The following is a 22551-nucleotide window of genomic DNA, read 5'->3' on the forward strand; positions in this document are numbered from 1 at the left end:
GTTTGTTAGGATCTGGTCACCCTATTGGGAGAGAAAGCAGAGAACGCCAGAGAGAGGATGAGACTGTTTCACTTGACTGAGTGCTGAATATGAACCACAGTACAGTGACTACTAGAGGAATTACCTGGAGACATAATTCAATTAGCACAGAGACGACTAACACACAGTTTTAATACACAGCAGAACCTCTTCTAGGTAGGGCTGAGGGATAATTCAATTACCGTCTATCAACTTAGAGCTGTATCATATCATGATATCGTTCTATGGATTTCTGTATAACTTTTGGGAATTGTGGGAAAATACGCTTTTTCACTTTCTTGTTGCGAGTTAGATGAGAGGATCACTCTCATATCTGTCTGTTAAATATGATTATACCGCCAACAGTCGGTTAGCTTAGCTTAAAAGGGATCAGTAATGACTACTGACTGTAAGAGCAATACTTAAACTCACACACCAACATACACACACACACACACACAGAGGCGTCAGTCAGAGAGTGAGGGGCTGCCAGTGACAGTTGGTGCCATCACTGGTGCTGGCTGTCTGCCACCAGGCTTTAAACCCCCCCCCAGCAGGGAACAAGAAGAGCTGTTTATCTGACTTACTCCAAGACTGCCAGCATCGCCCTCCCCCACCCACGACTAACCAACGATGGGCAATGCTCCACTGCCATATCTGCCCTTCTAACTGCCCCCTGCCAGCCGAACATCCACCACAAAGCTCCCCTAAGCCCACCCACTGTTCCCCATATATAGCTACTGTTCTACCTGCACGTCTCCACCTATTCACCCCGACCATATGCCACCAAAACCCCCCTCTGGTTAAATCTATAAACACATAAGGTTTCGGTGTTTACCTCCCATCAGTGTAAGATCTGACCCAAAGCAGAGAGGGAGAGGTGAGACACAATACTTATGTTTTTATTGTTTTCACTATTCTTTGACGTTCTTTCATATCTACTGGTCTATGTCAGCGCGTTCTCACCCCAACTCAAAGCTTTGTCAGACCCCTCGGTTTCACTTTTTCGATGGCAGTAAATACGAGCTTAATGTTGTGAAGTCAACAAAAACACTTGCTTAGATTCAGGCAATAAAACCACTATAGTTAGGTTTAGGAAAAGACAACATGGTTGGCCTTAAAACTACTATGTTTGAACAGCTGATTGTAACGTGACACACGGAACACGAACAACCGTCTCCTGGATGAAAGCCTTGTTTGTTGAACCTATCCACTTCCTATCCCGCCTGACCGGTGTGCGCCTTTTCGCTCTTAAAGCTACGTCACCAAACTCCCGGCGCACTTACCCTGAACGTTAAATATTGGTGGATGGGTTTACATTGTAGTTCATGGAAAGCCCAGTGCGTCTCATACCAACGCTGAAGGATGCCTTAAGCGTCGGTATCTAATGCCGACGTCCGTGACAAAGCGTCAGTCTTTGGGAATGGGCATGAGGACGGGCTGTCTATGTAAACTGGCTAAATCTATAAAGACACATTTGGATATAGCATATTTGCAATCATCAAGGCCTGTTATAGTGCCGCATAAAGTATCTAAAGTTGTCCCTTTTGAAATTGAATTTCAATTTATTGTTCACTCAATTAAGAATGAAGATTTGCAATTATGAAGAGGTTAGTTGATTATCAAAAAAAAAGCATTTATGTAATGTATCAAGCACAAATGCCACTGAAATATGATGACTTGCTTATTTTTTTACTGTTATATGACTTTATATTGGTGTTAATGTATTTGTGTTTTGTACTGTTGATTAGGGCTGTCCTCGACCAAAGAATTTCTTAGTCGACTAACGCTCATACGATTTTGTCGAACAATCGATTAGTTGATTTAATCGACGGAAACTGAGTTTCTCAACAGAATCACACACAAGCACCATTTTAAATCTTGTGTTTACCGATGCTCATTAGTGTCTCTGAAATAAGTCATTCAGCATGAAAAAAGCATAAAAAAGGACTAATTGATTTAAGACCAAAAGCCCTACTGTTGATCAGACAAACTGAGCAGTTTGAAGACATTAAAGGTCCCATATCGTGCTCATTTTCAGGTTCTTACTTGTATTTTGTGTTTCTACTAAAACATGTTTACATGCTGTAATGTAAAAAAAACAAAAAACTTTATTTTTCCTCATACTGTCTGCCTGAATATTCATGCTCTGTATGAAACGCTCCGTTTTGGTGCTTTTCAACGGAATTGCAAAGGAATTGCGTTGCTAGGTAACTGTTTGGGTCCATGTTTACTTCCTGTCAGCTGATGTCATTTACATACACTGCAACAAGAAATAAACTGGGACACATTTAGAATGTTTACATTTAAATCCATGTAATGGTCTAAATATTGTATATTTGTGACATCACAAATGGACAGAAATCCTAACGGCTTTCAAACGCACAATCTCTGAATACAGGCTGTGTGTGTGTGTTTCTCCATATATTGAGCGTTTTGATAGTTTAACAGTATTTATATAGCACCTAAACCAGTTTTATAATATAAAAGAACCTGAAAATCTAACTTTTTACAATATGGGACCTTTAAAGAAAAAATATAGATGAATCAATAACTAAAGATATTCACACAATTCCACTTAAACAAGAAACAAATAGGTACAAACAGTATCATAACATAGCATACAAATAGACACAAATACACAATATCCAATCATTAAAAGTATGAGGTCTAGGTCCTACAATATGTCTTACAGTATGTCCATCTCTTGGTAGTTTTGAACTCTTCACCTTTCTTCAGGTTGATGGAGAACACCTGCTGTGACGTCACTGATTAGCATTGAAGCTAACCATAAGAAACATTACCGGACATATTCAACCCATAGAGAGCTATACAGAGGCAATTAGTAATACATACACTAACGTTAACAGAAATAACTATTGCTTAAGGTAGGCTTTGGGGCAGAAAAACGCTAACAAAAACAGTCTTGACACATTTTAGCCGTCTAGCATTGCTATGGCTAACTCAGCTAGCTAACAGTTGCCTAGTAACTTAGCCAACAGTTGCCTAGTAACTTATCTAGCTGTTGCCTAGTAACGTAGCTAGCTGTGTTAACGTTCAGCCACATGCGTCTGGATGAATTGTGGATATGTTAAGTACAGTATTCACTGACCATTTAACTCTGGCTTGTCCTCCACCAACACACGGGATGAAACATATCTACTTTAGCTTGCTAAATGTTCATCTATCTTTCCCAGCTGCTAGCTACAGTATGTCTGTCTGTATGTGGTGCTGGCAGGTAGCTTCCTGCTGCTGGAACACAGTGGGTTCATCATGAGGGAAATGGGACTGAAACAAACCATGTCAGGCTAAAAAACAAATCAAAAAGCTCAAACTGTTTGTTTTTTTAACAACAAAACTTTACCCCATTGTATTTGTGTGCCATCAGATTTTTTTGATTTTTGTTTTTTTGGTAAAATAACCCTTTAGGTAGGCCCATTTTTTATTTTTATTTATGTAAGATTAAACTGCTCCCTGAGGAGTTTGCACAACATAAAAACAATCTAATGACTACATTAGTTCAGGGGTCAGCAAGCTTTACTATCAAAAGAGCCATTTTAGGCCAAAAAAATAAATAAAATCTGTTTGGAGCCGCAAAACATTGTGATGAAGGTAACACAGTTTATAGTCTAAGTATATAGTATATAAGTCTAATGCAGTGAGGGCCAAAGTGCAAATGTACAACGGAGTATTAGGGCCACATTGAGGGAAAAAACATCTGAGATTTCCAGAATAAATTCGTAATATTACGAGAAAAAAAGTCGTACTATTACAAGAATAAAGTCATTACTTTACAAGAAAAAAAGTTGTGATATTCCGAGAATAAAGTCTTAACTTTACGAGAAAAAAGTCGTAATATTACGAAAATTAAGTCATAACTAAACAAGACAAAAAGTCGTAATATTAAGAGAATGAAGTCATAACTTTACGAGAAAAAAAGAAAATAACACGTAAAATCTCTTTATAATATTATTACTTTATTCTCATAATACTACAATTTTTTTTCTCGTAAACCTTTGACTTTATTCTCGTAATATTACGACTTTCTTCTCGAAATCTCAGATTTATTTTTTTTTCCTCAACGTGGCCCTAATACTCCGTCGTACCATCGTAAATTAAACCTACAACAATGATAAATACAAATGAAAATGTAAACAAAAAACAGTTATTCATTTCCATTTTTACAAATCCATTGGGAGCCACTGGAGAGGAGCTAAAGAGACGCATGTGGCTCCGGAGCTGCAGGTTGCAGAGCCCTGCCTTAAGTGATCAACAGCTGTTCAGATATTACACCAAGTTTAAAAAAAAAATCCAATTTCAATGTCCTAAAATCCATTTTTTATGGTAGACAAAATAAGCTCTTATTGAAAGGAGGCACAGTAAAGAGAAGCTCACACATCATCAGCCAGACTCTCTAACTGCCCTCTCTCTCACACTGTGAAATCCTCATCATCATAGTAATCACTTTAACACAGTAATCACCGTCATCACCCTGCATGTGGCCGGTTTTTCCAGGTACTGTAAATCCGCTGCAGCTTGTCCTCGTTAACCTGCCGTCTCCTGACCCTGGGTCTGTGAGACAGCAGACTCATGGTCTGTCTGCCATTCAGCTGTGAAGACTTGGCCTCGGGACCGGTCCTGTTACCTTGGTGACAGTGGAGCGTGACCACCACCTATCCCCAACTTGGACCCAATGCCCTGGGGGTGAATCTGAGCTGCGTTGTGTCCTGCAGTAGAGACGGTGGGGACACTGGTGGAGAATCTTCATTTGGTTTTACATTTAATCACCACAACCAACTTTTTATGTTTTAAGACACAATACTCTTAGTTGAGGGAAAGATGTAATGTCCTGATTGCTGGGTCTTGATTTTCTAGTGAAATGGGAGGAGTTACTGAGAAAACAGGACAAAAATATAAAAAAAAGACAATCAAATAGCTCTGACCCTTTACATAAACAAAAGGATTTTTCAAAAAAAAAATGTAATCAATGTTTATCCCAGAACTTAAGAAATTAAATATTTACGTGTGCATAGGAGGAACTATAACTAATCTGTTTAACTATTAACCTTTGTTAATAGTGATAAACAAAAGCAAGTCATCTCAGATTGGTATCAAAAACCCATAACTCAACCCACATTCATTTTGACTCATAATACACAAGAGGTACCCAGGATTGTCCCATGTAGACTGATTGTTTAAAGGTCCCATATCATGCTCATTTATCAGGTTCAAACTTGTATTTTATGTTTCTACCAGAACATGTTTACATGCCGTAATGTTCAAAAAGCCCCTTATTTTCCTCATACTGTCTGTCTGATTATGCCTGTATTTATCCACTGTCTAACGCTCCATTTTAAGGCATTTCAATGGAACTGCAACAGAAACGTGTTGCTAGGCAACAGCTTGGGTCCATGTTTACTTCCTGTCAGCTGATTGTCATTCACTTATGGTGCCTTCAAATGAAACTCATGAACTCGTGTATACAAGCTGGGAAGTTGTGTACATAATATGCTTGGCGTTCAAAGTGGTTCAGTCGTGAAGAACACCGCTGCTAAGCAACGGCAATATTAACGTTACTGTCGGCGTCTAGAAGCCACATAGGTTAACAATTTAGCAAGCTGGCAAGTGGCTAACATAATGCAGTAAATGCAAAGGCATAATGACAGAGGAAAAAGATGAGGCTGCTGGGAATATCAACATTTTCCTCAGACATATTACAAAATTATGAAGAAAAACAATATATGACTAAAATGACAATATATTAACTTATTATGTACTGTAAAATGAACTTCAATGGTCTCCACCATTTCTGACAACATCAACAAACACGTCACAACTCATGAACTCGGAGCTTTCAGAAACTTCCCACCTACAAGGTCGTGAATACCACAAGAGGTGGGCGTTCATGTAGACTCTTTTCGTGAACACAGTAAACACGACCCCATTTGAAGGCACCAATACACTGCAACCGGAAATAAACTGAGACACATTTAGAATGTTTACATTCTGTGCAATGGTCTATATTTATTGTACATATTTGCTTGTTTCAAAGGCACAGTTTCTGGACACAAGCTGTGTGTATTTCTCCGTGGATTGAGTTATTTTGATACTTTCACAGTATTTATACAGCAATTAAACCTGCTATATTATCAAAAAAAAGACATGTAAATCTCACTTTTTACAATAAGGACCCTTTAAGTTTTAAAAATGAAGTTTTCCAAATGTATGACAGAAATCAATTCTTGTGATCATCCTTGGAAACATGGTGTCTTCGTCTTTGAGAATCCTATTTTTGGGCTAGTACAGTTCCCACTATCACAGCTGATTGAATATGAGAGGGAAGTGATAAGGGAGTATAGTACAATTCTTTTATATACATTTAAAAACATGTAAAAAAAAATATTAGACCAAAACTAACACTGGCCAAAATTCCCTTTCTCTCTCTTAGAGGATAAAAAGCAGAATCTCCAGCACAGTAAATTGACATCTGTAGAGGGAGTGGACTTTGAGACCGCGACACAATTCAGGCCTACAGCCGGTCCGCGTGATAACGATCAGCATCATTCATCAGGAGCACCGATGTGTCCAATCAGACGCAGCGATGCTTGTGAGTGTCTGTCTCTGTTGACCTGGTGCTTCTCTCCCTTCCCACCCCCACTTCAATGTGCAGACACAGGGTTGCTTAGCAACCCAAGAGCAGCCTATGGAGAACACACACTCATTCGTGCAAACACACACACATTTGGAAAACCCAGGAATTCTGAAGGAGGAAGATAATGTACTCCCACTCCACCCCTCCATCATGCTCTGTGACCCCCAAAATGTGAAGAGAAACAGCCAAACCCCGCTGCCTGGAGGAGATCCAACCCAGTAACCGTGGCCCAGTGACTTCTCCTCACAGACACGACAACATGCACACATAAAGTCCACTGCCTGAGTAGGAAGCTGCCCCTGCACTCAATATGCATAAAATAAATGCAACATAATAGTGAAACAATCCCATCAGCGTCTTTGACAAAAAGCCCTTGTTACCACGTCATATCTACATCCAGAACCTCACTTACTATTTTGTTATTGTGACTGATTACCGACGGAGTTAAGCGGGCAGCCATGAAATCAGCATTTCCAACAGACAAAGAAGAGCTTTTAGAAGATGAAAGTTAAAAGCAGCGTCTCCCCAGTCTAACACTATTAGCACATTAAGCGAGTGCTTAAATACAGTCAGCAGACGATGGATCAACGCAGAGCCTTGAGCAGGAGACAGCACTGTAATCCCCTAAAGGGGGGTTTCACTACAGTAATGGCAACCCGTATGAAACCGCAGCCCCTGGGGAGTGGTGGGACTGGGTAGATTATGAGCAGCCTTGGGGCGACGCTAAACCCCTTATAGCCCCGACACACACACACGCACACACACACACACATACACACAGAAAGAAGCAGGTAAGTGTACACACGTAAATACAACCATAAAATGCATGAAAACACACACTGAAGCATGCTGGAAAAAGGAAAAGATAAAGACAAGAGAGGTGTACGCACATACAAATAAACACACACAATATCCAAGAGTGTAATTTGACTGATTCCTTGCATCTCCAGCTGAGTAGGGGCAAATATTTCCTCTCTTTTTACGTCTGCAGGACATGTTTGGGGAGGAGGGTGCTGTAACTGGGGTGTCAGGGGGGGTAATTTTACTCCTGGAGGATTATGGGTTGGTGATGGAATGACTCTTTGGGCCGAGGGCGAGGAGATGGCAGGAGGTTGAAAGTGTGTTTTTTTTCCTGGTGAATTAAAGCAGCAGCCTCGGGGGCAAGAGAAATAAACTGAAACATGGTGACATAAAAGGTAAAGAGCACATTATAGCCTGATCCCTGCTGGAAAACAGAATGATAACACCGTGGCCTGGTGATAAACACTGACTGGGACATGGATACCTGACATGGACACAGTTATTATTACGTACCAGCTGTGAAAACAAACAGAAAGGACGAATTTATAAATCAAATCACTGTGGAGTCGTTATACTTTCATCTGGTTTTACACAGTGCCAGAAGGCGAAAACATGTGTAGATCACCAGACACATTATTTTGAGTGGGTATATCTATAAAATATCTACATACAACGTACCTTTTATTACATAAATTTACCCATAGTGTATAGTCCTTCCAGCCTGATCAACTGTTCATTTGTTGCCTCTCTCCTCCCCCGGGGAAAAGCTGCTTAGAGCAGAAAGGAGATTACAAATGACCAAATACACAAACAGAAAACACTGCAAAGCCTATGTGACCCCTGCCTATGAATACACACACACACACACACACACACACACACACAAACACACACCTATTTTGAAACCCAAATCTGCATATAGATTTGGGTTACAATTTGACCCAACGCTTTCATCCACACATAAATACAGTATTTACACAGTATATTCACTTAATGGTCTGTAAGAGCCTGGAGCTTTACTTAGTGGGGATTCAATCCTCTCACAATAACAGTAGTTCACTCACTAACACACACACACACACACACACACACACACACACACGCACACACTGCCCTGATCTGACCCATAAATCCATACAACGCTATAAGCAAGACATGTACTCATTCCTACAACCAATGTAGGGCTGGCCTTTGGTTGTGCATTCTTTTAAACTGTTTCATTTTTATAACTGTGTGCAGAAAACCCAAAGGGAGAGACAGACACAGGTGACCTTTGGGGGGGAGGGGAGGTCACTGGAGGGGGTCACTGAATGTAATCACTCAATGAGCAAACCAAGGGCTCAGCAGCCCGGGGAATACACGGCCACAGCTCGACCAAGCCTATCTCAGCAGTTGAGTGTGTGTGTGTGTGAAAGGGAGAGTGAGTGAGACAGGGACAAATGTCTCATCAACCTCCTCAAATGCCACATGCTCAAGGCATGTTTATGTAGGTCTTTGTGTACAGTGATTGGGCACAAAACCACAGTCTTCGTTCTGTATAAAAAGACATTGTAAAGTTCAGCTGAAGCTGGGTCTGAGACAATGAAATCAAGTAGGTACCTAGAGCTGCAACAATCAATCGATTATTTATTTAGTTGTCAACTATTAAATTAATCACCAATTATTTCAATAATTGATTAATCGGTTTGAGTAATTTTTTAAGAAACAAAATTTCAAAATTATCTTATTCCAGCTTATTAAATGTGAATATTTTCTGGTTTCTTATGACAGTTAACAGAATATCTTTGAGTTGTGGACAAAACAAGACATTTGAGGACGCCATCTTGGGCTTTGGGAAACACTCATACACATTTTTCACTATTTTCCGACACATTATTGACCAGACAACTTATTGATTAATTAAGAAAATAAACGGATTAATCAACGATGAAAATAAACGTTAGTTGCAGCCCTATATCTACCAAAGTAGATTGAAATGTAATGTTTGTGTTACTATCTACTTTATGGTGGAAACACAAAGTTTAAATTTCATAATAAACCCACTGTAACTTTGGTAGATATCCACTTGATTTGACTACCTCAGCCTGCTGAAGACTCATGTAAACTGAACGTAGCTTTTGTACCCCATCACTTAGATTAACTCACATTAGTAAGGAATGTTTTCAGGGCTGATGTGGAGTAGTGAAACAATTGCAGGGACTTAAGACTTGTCATACATAAGGGCATGAGCATATTGTTTTTTGATAAACTTGAAAAAATGGTAACCTATCCTTTAACAAAGAGGAACTGAGGTAGAAATGTCTTGGTTAAGATTGTTATAAAGGGACAAAACTGCACAGAGCTTTACACACACTGTATAAGTCAAACTGTAGGAGAGAAATTAGGTTTTGTGCAGGTTACCAAAATTACTTGTATACTCACATTTTGCCTTGTAAGCACATGCTTATAGACCATGACCATAAGAGAGATGGCATGATGACACAAGTGCATACATCAGGGAAAAAGATCTGCAAATATAGGGCATGTGTTAAAACATGCTGACCGCAACACTTTTCTCAAAAATCGATTTGGTCCAAAGCCATTTCTATAAATCTTTTGTATGTTGACCCTGCCCCCTGGTGTCTGGCAAAGAATGGTGCAACAATATTAGATTGTGCTGAACAATGCCTTCATGTTTCTGGCTGAGAAGAACAAATACTTTGTACATGAGTATATTATTTAATTTCACTTTGCAAAAACAGGATGGGAAATAAAAGCACAGCTCTTCTTTAACAGCACGGTTGTGTACTTGTTGCAATAACACGTTTCCATTTTATAACACCGTCAAAATGAAAGATTGACAAGATGGGCAGTACGTAAGCACAATGTTGAAGGAAGAGACGTGCTATCCTACCTCTGCATGCCACATGTCTAAATCTAATACCAAGACTTTCTTCATTGGCTTTATGAAAAACATTATTTTGTAGTCCTTTCACTTCAAGTAATGAAAAGTTGCTCAGATCTGTTCAGTGACTTTTCACTGAAACATTATTGGAAGATAGTGTCATCGTAGTGAGAAGTTATTTTCTTTACAACAATAGATACTATTTCTTATTCATGGATGATTATATCCAGTCATATACAACACAGTTAATACAATGCTCTCCCTTTCAGTGAAACCCATAATTCTGACATTGAATTGTAATTGAAAATGAAATTAAGACAATCCAATGAAATGTACTTTGACTATGTATTAATTACATATAATAAAATTTGATGGTGGTTAATCTTACGGTTGCCCTGCATCAAATTTGAAAAACATACTAACAAACAAACAAACAAACAAATAAATACTTTCAAACTATCGCTTTAAGTGTTCAGAAATAAGTTTCGGTGGGACCTAGTAGGCCATCCTGCAACAAGTTTGGGAAGTTTATTTTGCAAACAAAATTAAAGTGCAAAGCCATCGTTTTTTAAATCTTTTCAAATGGGATTAGGGCCTATGTCCGGCTCCTGCTGATCATCCATGTAGTAGGGATCTCCTTGATGGACTCTGTGATTGTGCACCCTTAGGTTCCCCCTGTGGGCGAATCTCTTCCCGCACTCTGTGCAAGCAAAGGGCCTCTTCCCCATGTGAACGTCCCGTTGGTGGGCCCTCAAGTTCCCGCTGCGGGCAAAACGTTTGCCACACTGAGCGCAGCCAAAAGGCCGCTCCCCTGTATGTGTGCGAGTGTGCACCGTGAGCTCAGAGGGAGTGAGGAAGCTCTTGTCACAAAACTGACACGGATGCAGTCTGACTCCTGTGTGGCGTAAAAGGTGTCTGCGCTGGTGGGAGGGGTAGGTAAAACACTTGGTACAGTACGGGCAGGTGTAAGGTCGTCCATTACCTCCGCTAGGAGCTGGAGGGTGGCTGAGAGTGTTTGTGTGTCGTAGCGTGAGCGACTGTGAGTTGGACTGTGGTCGGAGAGGGTCTCTATTGACAAAAGTTGTGACCCGCCGTGTGTGATTGATGGGGCCTCTCCCACCCCTGTCATCTCTCGGCCTCCATGATGATTCGCCAGAGGGGGCTTGGGGCTGAACCTGCCGAGCCCCCCTCTGCCCCACGCCCTGGCCCTGCACTGAGTTCTGATTGGAGTTGTGGTTCTCAGGCTCCTGGTCCAGAAAAGGGAAAGAGCTATCGTCGTCTTCGTTGCTGGTCTCGTCTGAGCCAAAACCCGGTCGGAAGCAGGGTGCGTCTGTGCCAGTGCTGCTGCTGGCTGGACCGGAGCAGCTGGTGCCTTCTGCCTGCAGGTTGTCCAGACTGGAAACCCCACCTCGGTTGGCGTCCAACCCTGGTAACCACTCCCCTGGTTGAGCTAGGCTTGGGTCAGGCCTGGGGGAGCAACGTCCGCTCTGGGAGATGGAGAGAAAAGGGGCGGAGGCTTGATCCTGGAGGGACCTGTGGTCTCCACTGCCCTGATCCCAATGAGACACTGCAGAGAAATAAAAGGACAATTGATCTCACCACCTATCATAAAATACCTTTAGACTCAAAAGGATGTCAAGGTCATCTTGCTCTAATTGAAAAGGTGTCAATAGTGGGAGAAGAATATAGTGACATCTTACATTTGGCCTTGGCTTGTGTGGCAGTCAGGGCATCCATCGGCCTCTGGTCCCCAGCAGCAAGGCTTCCCTCTGGGACTTGGACAGCAACAGACCCAAGAGTAGGTCGTGATCCAGTACGCTGTGGAGAACAAGTAAAACAGGTCTGTAAGATGCAGAAAAGCCAACAGCAAGGCATGGGGCAGAAATCATAAAGGCTTCATTACTTCAGTTTTTATTGGACAGCCAACTTTTGAATCATGGAGGACAGGGTCAGACCTCATGTTTTACTGAAGCTCCATCCTGGCCATTGACCTCTTCTTTCAGCCCGCTGAGGCTCTGCCTGAGTCCTTCTATTGGGTCTGAATGAGAAGACATGTCCTTCCCCACATTCAGTCCTGTGCAAGAAAGAGTAGGTGGTCAGTGTATCAGTAAAAACTCTTCTGAACTTGACTTGAATAAAGACCATGTGAGCATGTATTACCTGATCCTGTCAGGGTCTGCTGCCTCGAGTCTCCTGATGACATCTCCCCTTCCTCGCTCCCTCCACCCTTCGCCTTCTGCCTCCTCTCCACTTTCTCCAGCTTGCCTCGGAGGACGGAGATCTCCTCTGTCTTCTGTGCTAGCTCCGCCTGCTGTTCACACAGGCTGCCCTCGAAGATCTTGGCTATCTCGCAGACGGCGGCTGCCAGCAGTGAGTCCATGACGGTGGCCAGCTGAGCGTGGAAAGCACTCCTCACACACTCCATTGTCCTTTGTTTCAGGGATGTTTTAATGCCAACGATTGATTGACAGCGCTGTCTTACTCTATGGTTGGCCTCCAGAGACAGATGAGGGACGATGTGGCTACCACTGTACACTCCTCTGCCCTGACCTCTATGAACTGCCATGAGATGTTGCCATGCTAAGTAGCTACGCCAACTACTGCAGCCAACAAAAGGTTATATAACATTCTTACATTTGCTGCTAGAAAAAATATATTACTACAGTGGATTAGTGATAAGAAACCCTCTGTCCAAGGCTGGCGAAAAGTGATATTTGAGATGGTCCTTTTGGAATATCTCATAAATATTCTACATGCCAAAGTAGATCAGTTCCACAATATTTGGCAGCCCTATCTGAATTACATTGGACCTGATCTCTCCTCCATTATCTCACAAGGAGTCTCTTGAACATGAACTCATATATATCCTGTGACTTCCCTGCACCATGGACTATTTCCTATGACTTCATATATACATTTTTTTGATGTGAGCTGTACCAGTGTTTGCTTGTTGTTGTTGTTTTTTTATTATCCTTATTGTGTTTGTGAAAATAAAAGACCCAATTAACATATTATATATATATAAAAAAAAAAAAAAGTAGCTAGGCCATGTCCAATAGACATTTATCTCAATACAGCTATGGTGTCAAGGCTTTATCTTGTAAGGTACTGTTAGCTAGTTATATATAGAGATGACAAGCAATGCACTGAGACACAGTTTGCATAGTATATTAACATAAAACTTCTAGCTAGCTGCAAGAAAACAGGTAGTAAACATGCACTGCAGTCAGTGACGTCATGCTAGCTAGCATTAGCTCAAGCTAACGTGTAAACAAGGGAGTCAATGAAGCGTAGCCAGTGTTAGCTCGTTTCTAGCTAGCTCTGAAGCTAACTGTGTAGAGTACTTGCACTGGAAACAACCACAGACACACGTAGACAGCGACTTTAGTCAGTCGGTGGCAAATACCTCCGCTGGTTAATATTTAAATCCATGAAAACATGTTTAGTCACATTCAAAGATGCGGCGTCTCGTCCTCCAGCTAGCAGGCTGACGTCAGGGATGTGGTTGAGTGTTGCAAGTCTCGCGAGAAGTAGTGATATGTTGGTCACGAACGAGCCGGTTCAAAGAGCCGGCTCTTGTAATGGTACGTGTCCACAGTGGCGTTTTTTTATCACGAGGGGACGCGCCGCTTCCCAACATTGGACGCTTGGTGGGCTGTCACTAGACACAAGGCTGTCCCCACCTGATTGGACGAACGCTTTCCCTCCGTTGGCTGCTGCTCCCAGCTTTCAAACCGGAAACAGTATGGAGGCTCGTTTGGAAACTTTCTTCTCTTATTTCACGAAAATAGTTCACCGAAATGTGTTTCTGAAAACATTTGAGGCCAGAAATAAGCCATGCAGCTGCTGAATCTGTCTTTTTTTTGGAACAACAACGTTTATTTTAAAAGATTCCCGGGAGTTTCGAGAGGCGGCGAGTCACGTCGGACACCCGTGATTTGCATAAAGTAGACGAGCCCTCAACTTTATGCAAATGAGCAGCTGGCGTCGTGACGCTCCATTTCTCGAATCGCGACGCCACGCTCCCATAATGCATTGCGCGGCTGCTTACTTAGACAATGAATGGGGAGCGTGGAAAGCACGGAGCCTGTAGACACGTACCATAAGAGCCGGCCCCCGTCCGAGAGCCGTTTTCTTTTTCTTTTTCTTTACTTAATTCGCGAATAGCAGACAAGATGAGTGACAGTCGGAAACGAAGCAGAATGTAAAATTATGATATTCTGGAAATTATAAGGTTTAGTATAATTATATTGAATAATTTAAGTAATATATGTGCACACATACTAATCATAGGTCAAAACAGCGCTAAATTTGGCTGAATTATAAAAAGGCAGAAGTGGTAAAATGAAGAGCCGTTTGGGAGCCGAAAGAGCCGGCTCTTCTTGGTGAGCTGAGCCAAATGATCTGGCTCACTAAAAAGAGCCGGAATTCCCATCACTATCGAGAAGAGAGCGGAAGGATTCTGGAATTGCAGAAGTCAAAGAAGTTTCAAAATAAGTGTATAATTATTGTGTATATTCATTCAGATTAATCACTCAAATCTTCAATAACGAGTTGGTACTATAAGTGTTCGTCATGTAAAATGCACATTATTCGAATGAAAAACTTCCTCATTATTTGATTATCTTTTGATATGTTTAGATACATTTTCTTTTCTTCTGTATTGTTTTTTGTATGTATTTCATTGTTTTTATTGGATTGTTTTCCACTGTTTGGTTAGGTTTTTCTGCACATTTTGTGTGCTTCTTGTTGTTGTTTAACTTTTGTTGTATTTTTTTAAATTATGTTAGTTTAGATCTTTCTTCCTTTTTTGTTATTGTTTTTTGTTCTACTGGGGTTGGTGGGGAGGTCCTTTGTATAAGCCTGTAAGGCTTCTTGACCTCTCCTGACACATTTCCTGTTTGTTTTTTTCATTCACTGGATTTTGTGCAGTTTTATAAATGTGCAAATAAATAAATACAAAATAAAATAAAATTAGTTTTACTCAAAAAATATGCAAGACAAGGTATGAAATATGGATTTTATTGTGGAAATGTTAATGTCTAAGTCTAGCACCACTTTTATAATACTTTTATTAAAGAAAATAAAAGAGCAGTAGGCTTGTAAGACCGTTTATTCCATTATATCCATGTGGATATATGAATACATCCCGTACAAAATAAAACAAACTTCTTTTGTTCTGGCTCGTTTCTGGACTCCAAGCATCAGATGAATGAACATAACAACTATGAATGTAAGAAGACCATAACAATGTAATGTTTTCAGCAAATACTGTCAACATCGTAAAGCTGAGTTAAAAAATTCCGACTCCACAAACAAGCGCAGCACCAGACACTGATGGGGTGATCTGAAAGATTGTTTGAATGACGCAGTTTTGAACTCTGCTAAAACTTGTACACTTGATAACAAACAGCACAAGCTGTGATTAAGGCAAACAGTAGACAAATATGTACAGATAACCAAACATTTACCTTCAGTAAATACAAAAACAAGGTTGGTGGATTCGACGATACTGTGTAATGTGTGATGACAGATTTTTAACAGAAAAAAATGTTGTCATAAAGCTTTGATTATTCTTTTAGTGTTCAATAGACTATTGCGGCCAATACTGTTTTCAAAGAGCAGGTCTGCTTTAAGGCAATATTGCATTCATGAATGAATGAATGACTTTATTTTTAACATAAAAATAACAAAAAAGATACAAAATCATAACAAACAGAACAAGAGTAACAGTGTCCAATATTGCATTTACACAGCCTTGTTTGTCAGGTATAGCCAAAAGCACACATTTCCATCACCTTTTCTCCATTAGTGGTTTCCTAATTGGATTTCCTTTTTTCACATCATCATTGAAAATATTAAGAAATGTTTAGACTTTAAAAACAAATAAATGATAACCGTAGATCAAGCGTACTTGGTGGTGGACTAGACCCCTCTACAGTATACATGGACATAGACTCTGATGTTTTACATCTGAGCTCTTACTTTACATTGAAATGACACAATACTGTAAATGTGATGATGAACTACACCACATTTTTTATTACTGGTTTTACAGTACTTTTTAAATATTTAACAGAGATGGGGAATACCGATGTGAGTTGTATAAACATCTTATTACATCTCAAAAAAGAATAAAAACAACAGAACCTATAAAAATAAGGTTAAATGCAGGGAATCCGTAAGATCATAAATGACAACATCCAGTGTTTCAATGTCCACAGACAGGTGATGCTGACCGTCTTCTGGCTCACTTATGTAAACGTTCCATGTGGTTGTTGAGGCGTCCTTTAGTGAAGAAGCCTTTTCCACAGACCTTACACAAATTAGGCTTAGGCTGATCTCTATGACAATTCGGCATATGCTTAATTAACCTTGCTTGCGAGTCAAATTTCTTATTACACTTCGTACACTCGGCCACCAGTACAGCAGGATTACATCTCTTCTTGTGCATGCTTAGCTGTCCACGAGAACGAAACCCTGACGAACACCTGTCACATTTGAGGGGCCTCTCTCCCGTGTGGGTGCGAAAGTGTTCAATCAACAGGTATTGGTTTCTTGAGAGCTTCTTGCACAACATGCAGATGAAACCATCAGGGCAGCGCGTGCCCATGGTTTCCCATTTTGAGCCCGGCCTTGTGTCTGGATCGCCATCTGTCTGAACGTTGTTATGGGCGAATGATTGCTCGACTTGTGTTTTCCTTGGAGACGTCAAATCCTCACCGCAATCTTCAGTCTCCTCTAAAGGCATGGTCCATGCAAGGTTTTCATTGGTCTCAATGGAATTCGTTTGGTCTTTGTGCATTCTCAGTACGTGATATTTGAGTGACTGATTGATGCGGAATTTCTTTGGGCACATGCGGCACGGAAATGGCTTCTCACCAGTATGAACACGCACATGCTCTTTCAGCCTAAAACTGCTATGAAACTTCTTGTTGCAGTCTGCACAGGAGTGCTTTTTTGTGTACACAGCTTTCTGGATAGATGATTCTCCTTGGTTGGTAGAGGAAGGTGTGCTCTCCTCCTCGACGGCCTCCTGTGTTTTGCTCGGTGCAATCGGGTTTTCTTCAACACAGGTCTCGGGTTTTGGAGGGTTAGCGAGCTGAGCTTTTTTTGCCAACAATCTCTTGAGTCTTTTGCAAGATAATTTATGACACCTAAGAGCACTTGGAGAAGGGAACTCTCTTTTGCAACCTTTGCACTTCTTGTGCATTCGTGCGTGCACATTTCGGCCAAACACTGTATTAAATTCCTTCTTACAAAACTTGCAGGAGTACAGTTTTTGACCGTCGTTTTTCTCCGTCTCTGTCTCCTTTTCTCTGGACTCAGCTGCTGCGAGTTTTCGTTCCTCTCTTTTGCTCAGCGTTGTATTTTCTTGCTCTTTTCCTGATAAATTTCTCCCTCTACTTCTAAGAACTGTACCGTCTGTTTGGTCAGTACACTCCTGCTTGATGTCTTGGAGCAATTTCTTCATGTTGTTTCTCATCGCTGGACGTCGACTTCCTTCATCCTTGTCTTTGTGCTTCTCGCTTAATGAGGAACCTGTGGAAGAAAAACAGCAACAAATGAAACTGTGACCCAGTGACAAAGCAGAGGTGATGTGAATATAACAAACCAAACCGTCTATTATGTAACAAACTGATTTAAATAAGATACCTATACTACTGACAGTTCTGTTATTATTTAGGCCATATTTCTGTCCCCACACCAATACAGTGGAAGGATATAGAATTTGTAATGCTCACAGCATTGAAAGATGACATTTAATACAGTTTACTGCAACACATCTTTTGAGAATCAGTGCGAGCGCTGACAAACGTTAAATGACTTGTGTTCATGATGGCTACCCCGTGTATCCTGCATTCCTTCTGAGCATTGGTTGTATGCATCTTCACAAACGAGCACTGTGCTTCTGCAAATGTTATTAAGCACGTGAATGGTGCTGGTGTTAACCCAGGAGGTGATGTCAAATGACAACAACAATGGTGGGATGCTGAAGTGAAGTGAAACTAACAGTGTTTTTTTGCCACACCCATTTTACCTTCCATAATCTTAACATTAATAATATAGCAACCTAGGTAAAAAGCAAGTACTGTAATCTGGATAATCCACAGACAAGTAGAGTTGTGCAGGTGTAAACATTTTCAAACAAGTTTGATATTAAGCCACAACAGACCAGACCGGTATACCGAATTTTACCACTAGGTGTCGCACTTGACTCAGCAACCGCTCCAAAACTCGGAGGAGCGGCTTGTCACTAAAATGGGAATAGCTGGTCCACCTTAACAGACCACCTCCAGTTAGCCTTTCACGAGTGGCGTCGTTAGTCTGTTAATAAACATACATAATGTTAGGGCTGACCCGAATGCTTTGAAGGTTCGACTGTTGCCATGGTAATCGACCTCCAAATCACTATTCGAATGCTTTGTTTTTTGTATAATAAGTATGTAATAATAAATTATAAATCCCCAAATACCCCATGAAATAAGGAATAATCCCACTACACTATTCATTATTCATATTCAACATTAATTATTATTAGTTATTCTCAGACAGATATTGCTGTTTGTTGTGTGTGGAGGTGTGTGTGTGTGCGTGTGTACAGTAGTGTGGGAGCGGCGCTGTGCCGGGCACTGAAACGGGTGATATGTCAGCCTGCTGCGCGACGCCGCGAAGCTTAGAATGCCTTTGAATATTTCTCACCAACGCTACGAAGCCCAATAAAATGGTATTCAGGACAGCCCTACATAATATTATGTTAATCATGTTGTCATATTGCTTATTACTAATGCAATACAAGCTGGATTTAGCGCTGTGACGCTTTCGGCACCGGTTGTTGATGTTGGCTTCTTTTTTAATTTGCCAGAACGTGTCATGACAAATACCGGTTCAGTTGGTTGGCATAAAAATCAAACCGGTATAAACTTGTACACTTGACAGCTTTGGATTTACCTGACAAGTAGACAAAGACAGTATTCTTACTTCCAAAGGGAGCCTTGGAAATCATGAAATCTGTTATCGATCCGTGAATGTAATGTGTAAATGAATGAATGTAGAAGTTTAATTAGAGTACTCATTCTGACAATAATAAAAATAGTTTACAGCACAAAATAAAGAATGAAAGAATGAATTAAGAATGAAACTCACTTCTCTTGGATCTCCTGAGACTCTTTGTCCGCTGGTGGGAGTCAATGTCACAGTTAACCACCTAAAATACAGATGTTATTGGTTAGAGATCCGGTGATTAACAATGCAAAGTACAAAGAACATGTGTACATGGAGCTGTGTCTGCATAGGCTGCAATTTATGAGATGAACTTTGAATGTCAAACTTTCAATCATTTTGCCCAAATGTGAAGAAGTGGATATTGTAGCTCTTTATAACACAGCACAGCTGAGGAAAATACAATATACTGATAGGATTGGAGTTGGATATATCCAATATATCTGACCCCTACTGCATATACTGAATATATCGCTGAGAGTTGCTGGAAAAAAATGTTCAACTTTGTGTAAAACACTGCGCTCGTCACTGTATTACCCATCCATCCAATCACAATGGAGGAGGGGCGGGAAAAATACAACAAAGACCAACAATCACATCCTACATGTAGTCTACAAGTGCTGAACAACAACAACAACAACAATGGAGAGGCGGGTCTGTCCTCTCTCTCTACATGCTTCAGCTTTCCCTTCATCCAGAGCAAGTACTCCTTGTGCTGCCATTTTTACTTTATTATTATATTCTGTATCATAGCAACCAGACACAACCAAATTGTCTCAGCTGGAAAAAACGCTGTGTGTCTTTGCCCTTCTGTGTTCTGCATTTAAAAACAAACAAGTATTTCATTTGTTTTAAAACTGTCATCTTTGTCATTTAAAAAGCAACAATATACCTAATAATATCTTAACAATAAAGCTTATTCACATAGCATTAAATCAGGATGAATTAAGTAATTTTTTTTATAATACCACATATCTCACTATTGAGCCAATCATTTTCACCCCATTACACCTGCTTGCAGGATATCCCAGAAAGTTTAGGAGTGGTTTGCACAATTCTTTATGGAAATATTGGTCATGTGGTATAGAAAAAGGTTTTGTCAAAATCTGACACAACACAAGCATATCTTGTCAACTTCATACCACTGGCTGTGGTGACATCCCCAGAGTGCCATGTAATGTTTCTGAAATTCATGTATTCCATTATATTATGGCTGTGCCATCAACACTGAACAACAACACAGCAGTATGTGCTGACAACAGTTTTAGCCTGCCTCTTCAAACAACAGAAATTATCAGGTTGTCATCTGCAGGCTCATTCAGATCCAGATCTCCCCTCCAGTTACACACCTCCTGCTTGATGATCGGAAGTGGCCACAGAGGAATGGACAGCGGGCGCAGTTTTATGCTGGGACAAAAGACATCTTTTTTCTTGATCATGGTTTCGCAGCCCAGGGGAGCACACCAGTCATCGGGTACTGCACAAAAACATAAACATGGTCAAACTATGATAAGCCACGATTCATTTGACTGAATGTTGTAGAAAGAAATTTACATGCATGCAGTTAAAAAGGCTTTCTCTTTGCTACCCTCACATAAACTTGCGACTGATACTGGTTACTGTACTTTGAGCATACTTGCTAACCCTCCCGATTTTCCCGGGAGACTCCCATTTTTCATTGTCCTCTCCCGGTTTCCTCCCTACAATTCTACCGTATTTCTCCTGATTTATGGCAAATTTTCACACTTTTCTTTCCTTTTCATTATCTTAGCCTGTTTCTGGAACTGAACAGTGTGTATAATCCCTGCCGTTTCCACCCGGACGACAATAGAGCTACACCAACTGTTGTTTCCTGGTGGAAGAGAGCAGTCTATGCTCGCGACAAAGCGCAGTTTGAGCTCATGTTTAAAATGCGCTCGCCACAGCGTGCAGCGCCCAAAGTTGTGCCCAAAGTTGGGCTTTGGGCGCTGCAGCGAAAAGCCATCATTGCACGGCGCAAGCCATTGGAAATTACTGGTTTCAGAGCACAGTGGTGCCGTTATCGCGTTGTGTCTGAAAGGACCTTCAGTGAGAGAAGTAGAGAGAAATGGAGAGAACTAAGAGAAAGAAACACTCAAGCAGGAGCAAAAAAAAATAAAACTAATGAATATGAAGAGATTTGCACGCCAAGTTCACACCAGAGGGGTGAATTATTCTGTTTTCCTTCCTGGGAGTTAAAGGTAAACACAAAAAAGTTTAACATAAAAATGCTGTTGCAGTGCACTTATTATTTTGTTATTTTCACTCTTTCAAAGTCACAAGAATATAGGAAACAAAGCCTCTGAAACTAAAATGTTTATGGGAGAGGACCCCCAGACTTCCCCACTATGGCTTTGAAATCCTCCCTTTTTTTAAGGTCTCAAGGTTGGCAAGTGTGACTTTGAGCAATATTTCGGTAGCTCTCCAAAATATACATTCACTCATAGAATGTCTTCCACAGTAGAAAGCAGCATATTTGATCAAGTTATTCACCTCATTTGAATACTATACCTTCAAAATCAATCTCAGGAACATCAGACGGTTGCACAGGGGCGTTGGGAACATCTACAGGCTCTCCTTTTTTCGTCTCCACAGGCTCTCCTTTTTTCGTCTCTACGGGCTCTCCTTTTTTCGTCTCTTCAGGCTCTCCTTTTTTCGTCTCCGCTCCTCTGTCCCCTCCGGGCTCAATTTTGCTCAGCTTGAGCTCCACACTCTGCAACTTTATTTTAAGTTGAGCAACCTCTTCTCCTTTCTGTGCCAGCTCCATTTGATGGCCGCGTAGACTGTTCTCAAAGATCATTGTTATTTCAAACACAGCTCTCCTCAGGACTGAGTCCATGCTGGTGGTCAGCTGGGCCCTGAACTCTCTCATCAGGAAGTCCGACATCGTTGAAGAAAGCTGGGAGCAGCTTACAGGTGTCTTAGATGGGTTAATCTTGTTGTGATGCTGCACTGGTCCTTTCACTTCCCACTGTCATGTGCCCCCTAAACAGAGAGATAAGAGATCAGGTTAGGGTGACTTTAGCAGGGCGTATGTTTGTGGACACAGGGCTTTAAAACCCAGGGATGCTCTCCGTCCTTTCCCATCAATCCACTTAACTGCCTCACAGCCCTTAGTGGTGTTTTGACTTAAAGGTCCCATATTATAAAAAAGTGAGATTTTCATGTCTTTTAT

General features: G+C 41.0%; 2 protein-coding genes across 3 annotated transcripts in view; both read right to left on the reverse strand.

The window, feature by feature from the left end:
• Positions 1-10173: 10173 nt before the first annotated feature.
• On the reverse strand, positions 10174-13875 carry LOC119494813 (zinc finger and SCAN domain-containing protein 5A-like). Its single transcript, XM_037780969.1, has 4 exons — positions 12516-13875; positions 12311-12429; positions 12056-12173; positions 10174-11922 (listed from the first exon to the last, which is right to left on the reverse strand). The coding sequence occupies exons 1-4, from the start codon at positions 12919-12921 to the stop codon at positions 10934-10936; spliced, it is 1632 nt and encodes a 543-aa protein (XP_037636897.1). The 5' UTR covers positions 12922-13875; the 3' UTR covers positions 10174-10933.
• Positions 13876-15363: 1488 nt separating this feature from the next.
• LOC119494788 (zinc finger protein 433-like) overlaps positions 15364-22551 on the reverse strand; it is a 9086-nt gene continuing 1898 nt past the window's right edge. For both annotated transcript variants that reach the window (XM_037780922.1, XM_037780923.1), the window contains exons 2-5: positions 21888-22361; positions 20708-20835; positions 19503-19563; positions 15364-17897 (exon numbers count right to left, since the gene is read on the reverse strand). In XM_037780922.1, coding sequence (XP_037636850.1) covers positions 16606-17897; positions 19503-19563; positions 20708-20835; positions 21888-22263 — 1857 coding nt within the window. In that variant the 5' untranslated portion in view covers positions 22264-22361 and the 3' untranslated portion in view covers positions 15364-16605. The remainder of the gene's footprint in view (positions 17898-19502; positions 19564-20707; positions 20836-21887; positions 22362-22551) is intronic.

This window comes from Sebastes umbrosus, chromosome 9 (assembly GCF_015220745.1).
Source record: "Sebastes umbrosus isolate fSebUmb1 chromosome 9, fSebUmb1.pri, whole genome shotgun sequence".
Lineage (NCBI taxonomy): Eukaryota > Metazoa > Chordata > Actinopteri > Perciformes > Sebastidae > Sebastes > Sebastes umbrosus.

Bases quoted from the DNA above. Each gene is read 5' to 3' on its own strand.
- LOC119494813 (XM_037780969.1), bottom strand. From the start codon at position 12,921: ATGGCAGTTCATAGAGGTCAGGGCAGAGGAGTGTACAGTGGTAGCCAC. The intron at 12,430-12,515 runs GTAATACATGCT...TTTCTTGCACAG, and splicing joins GCAGACCCTGACAGGATCAG to GACTGAATGTGGGGAAGGAC. The intron at 12,174-12,310 runs GTCTGACCCTGT...TGTTCTCCACAG, and splicing joins GAGCTTCAGTAAAACATGAG to CGTACTGGATCACGACCTAC.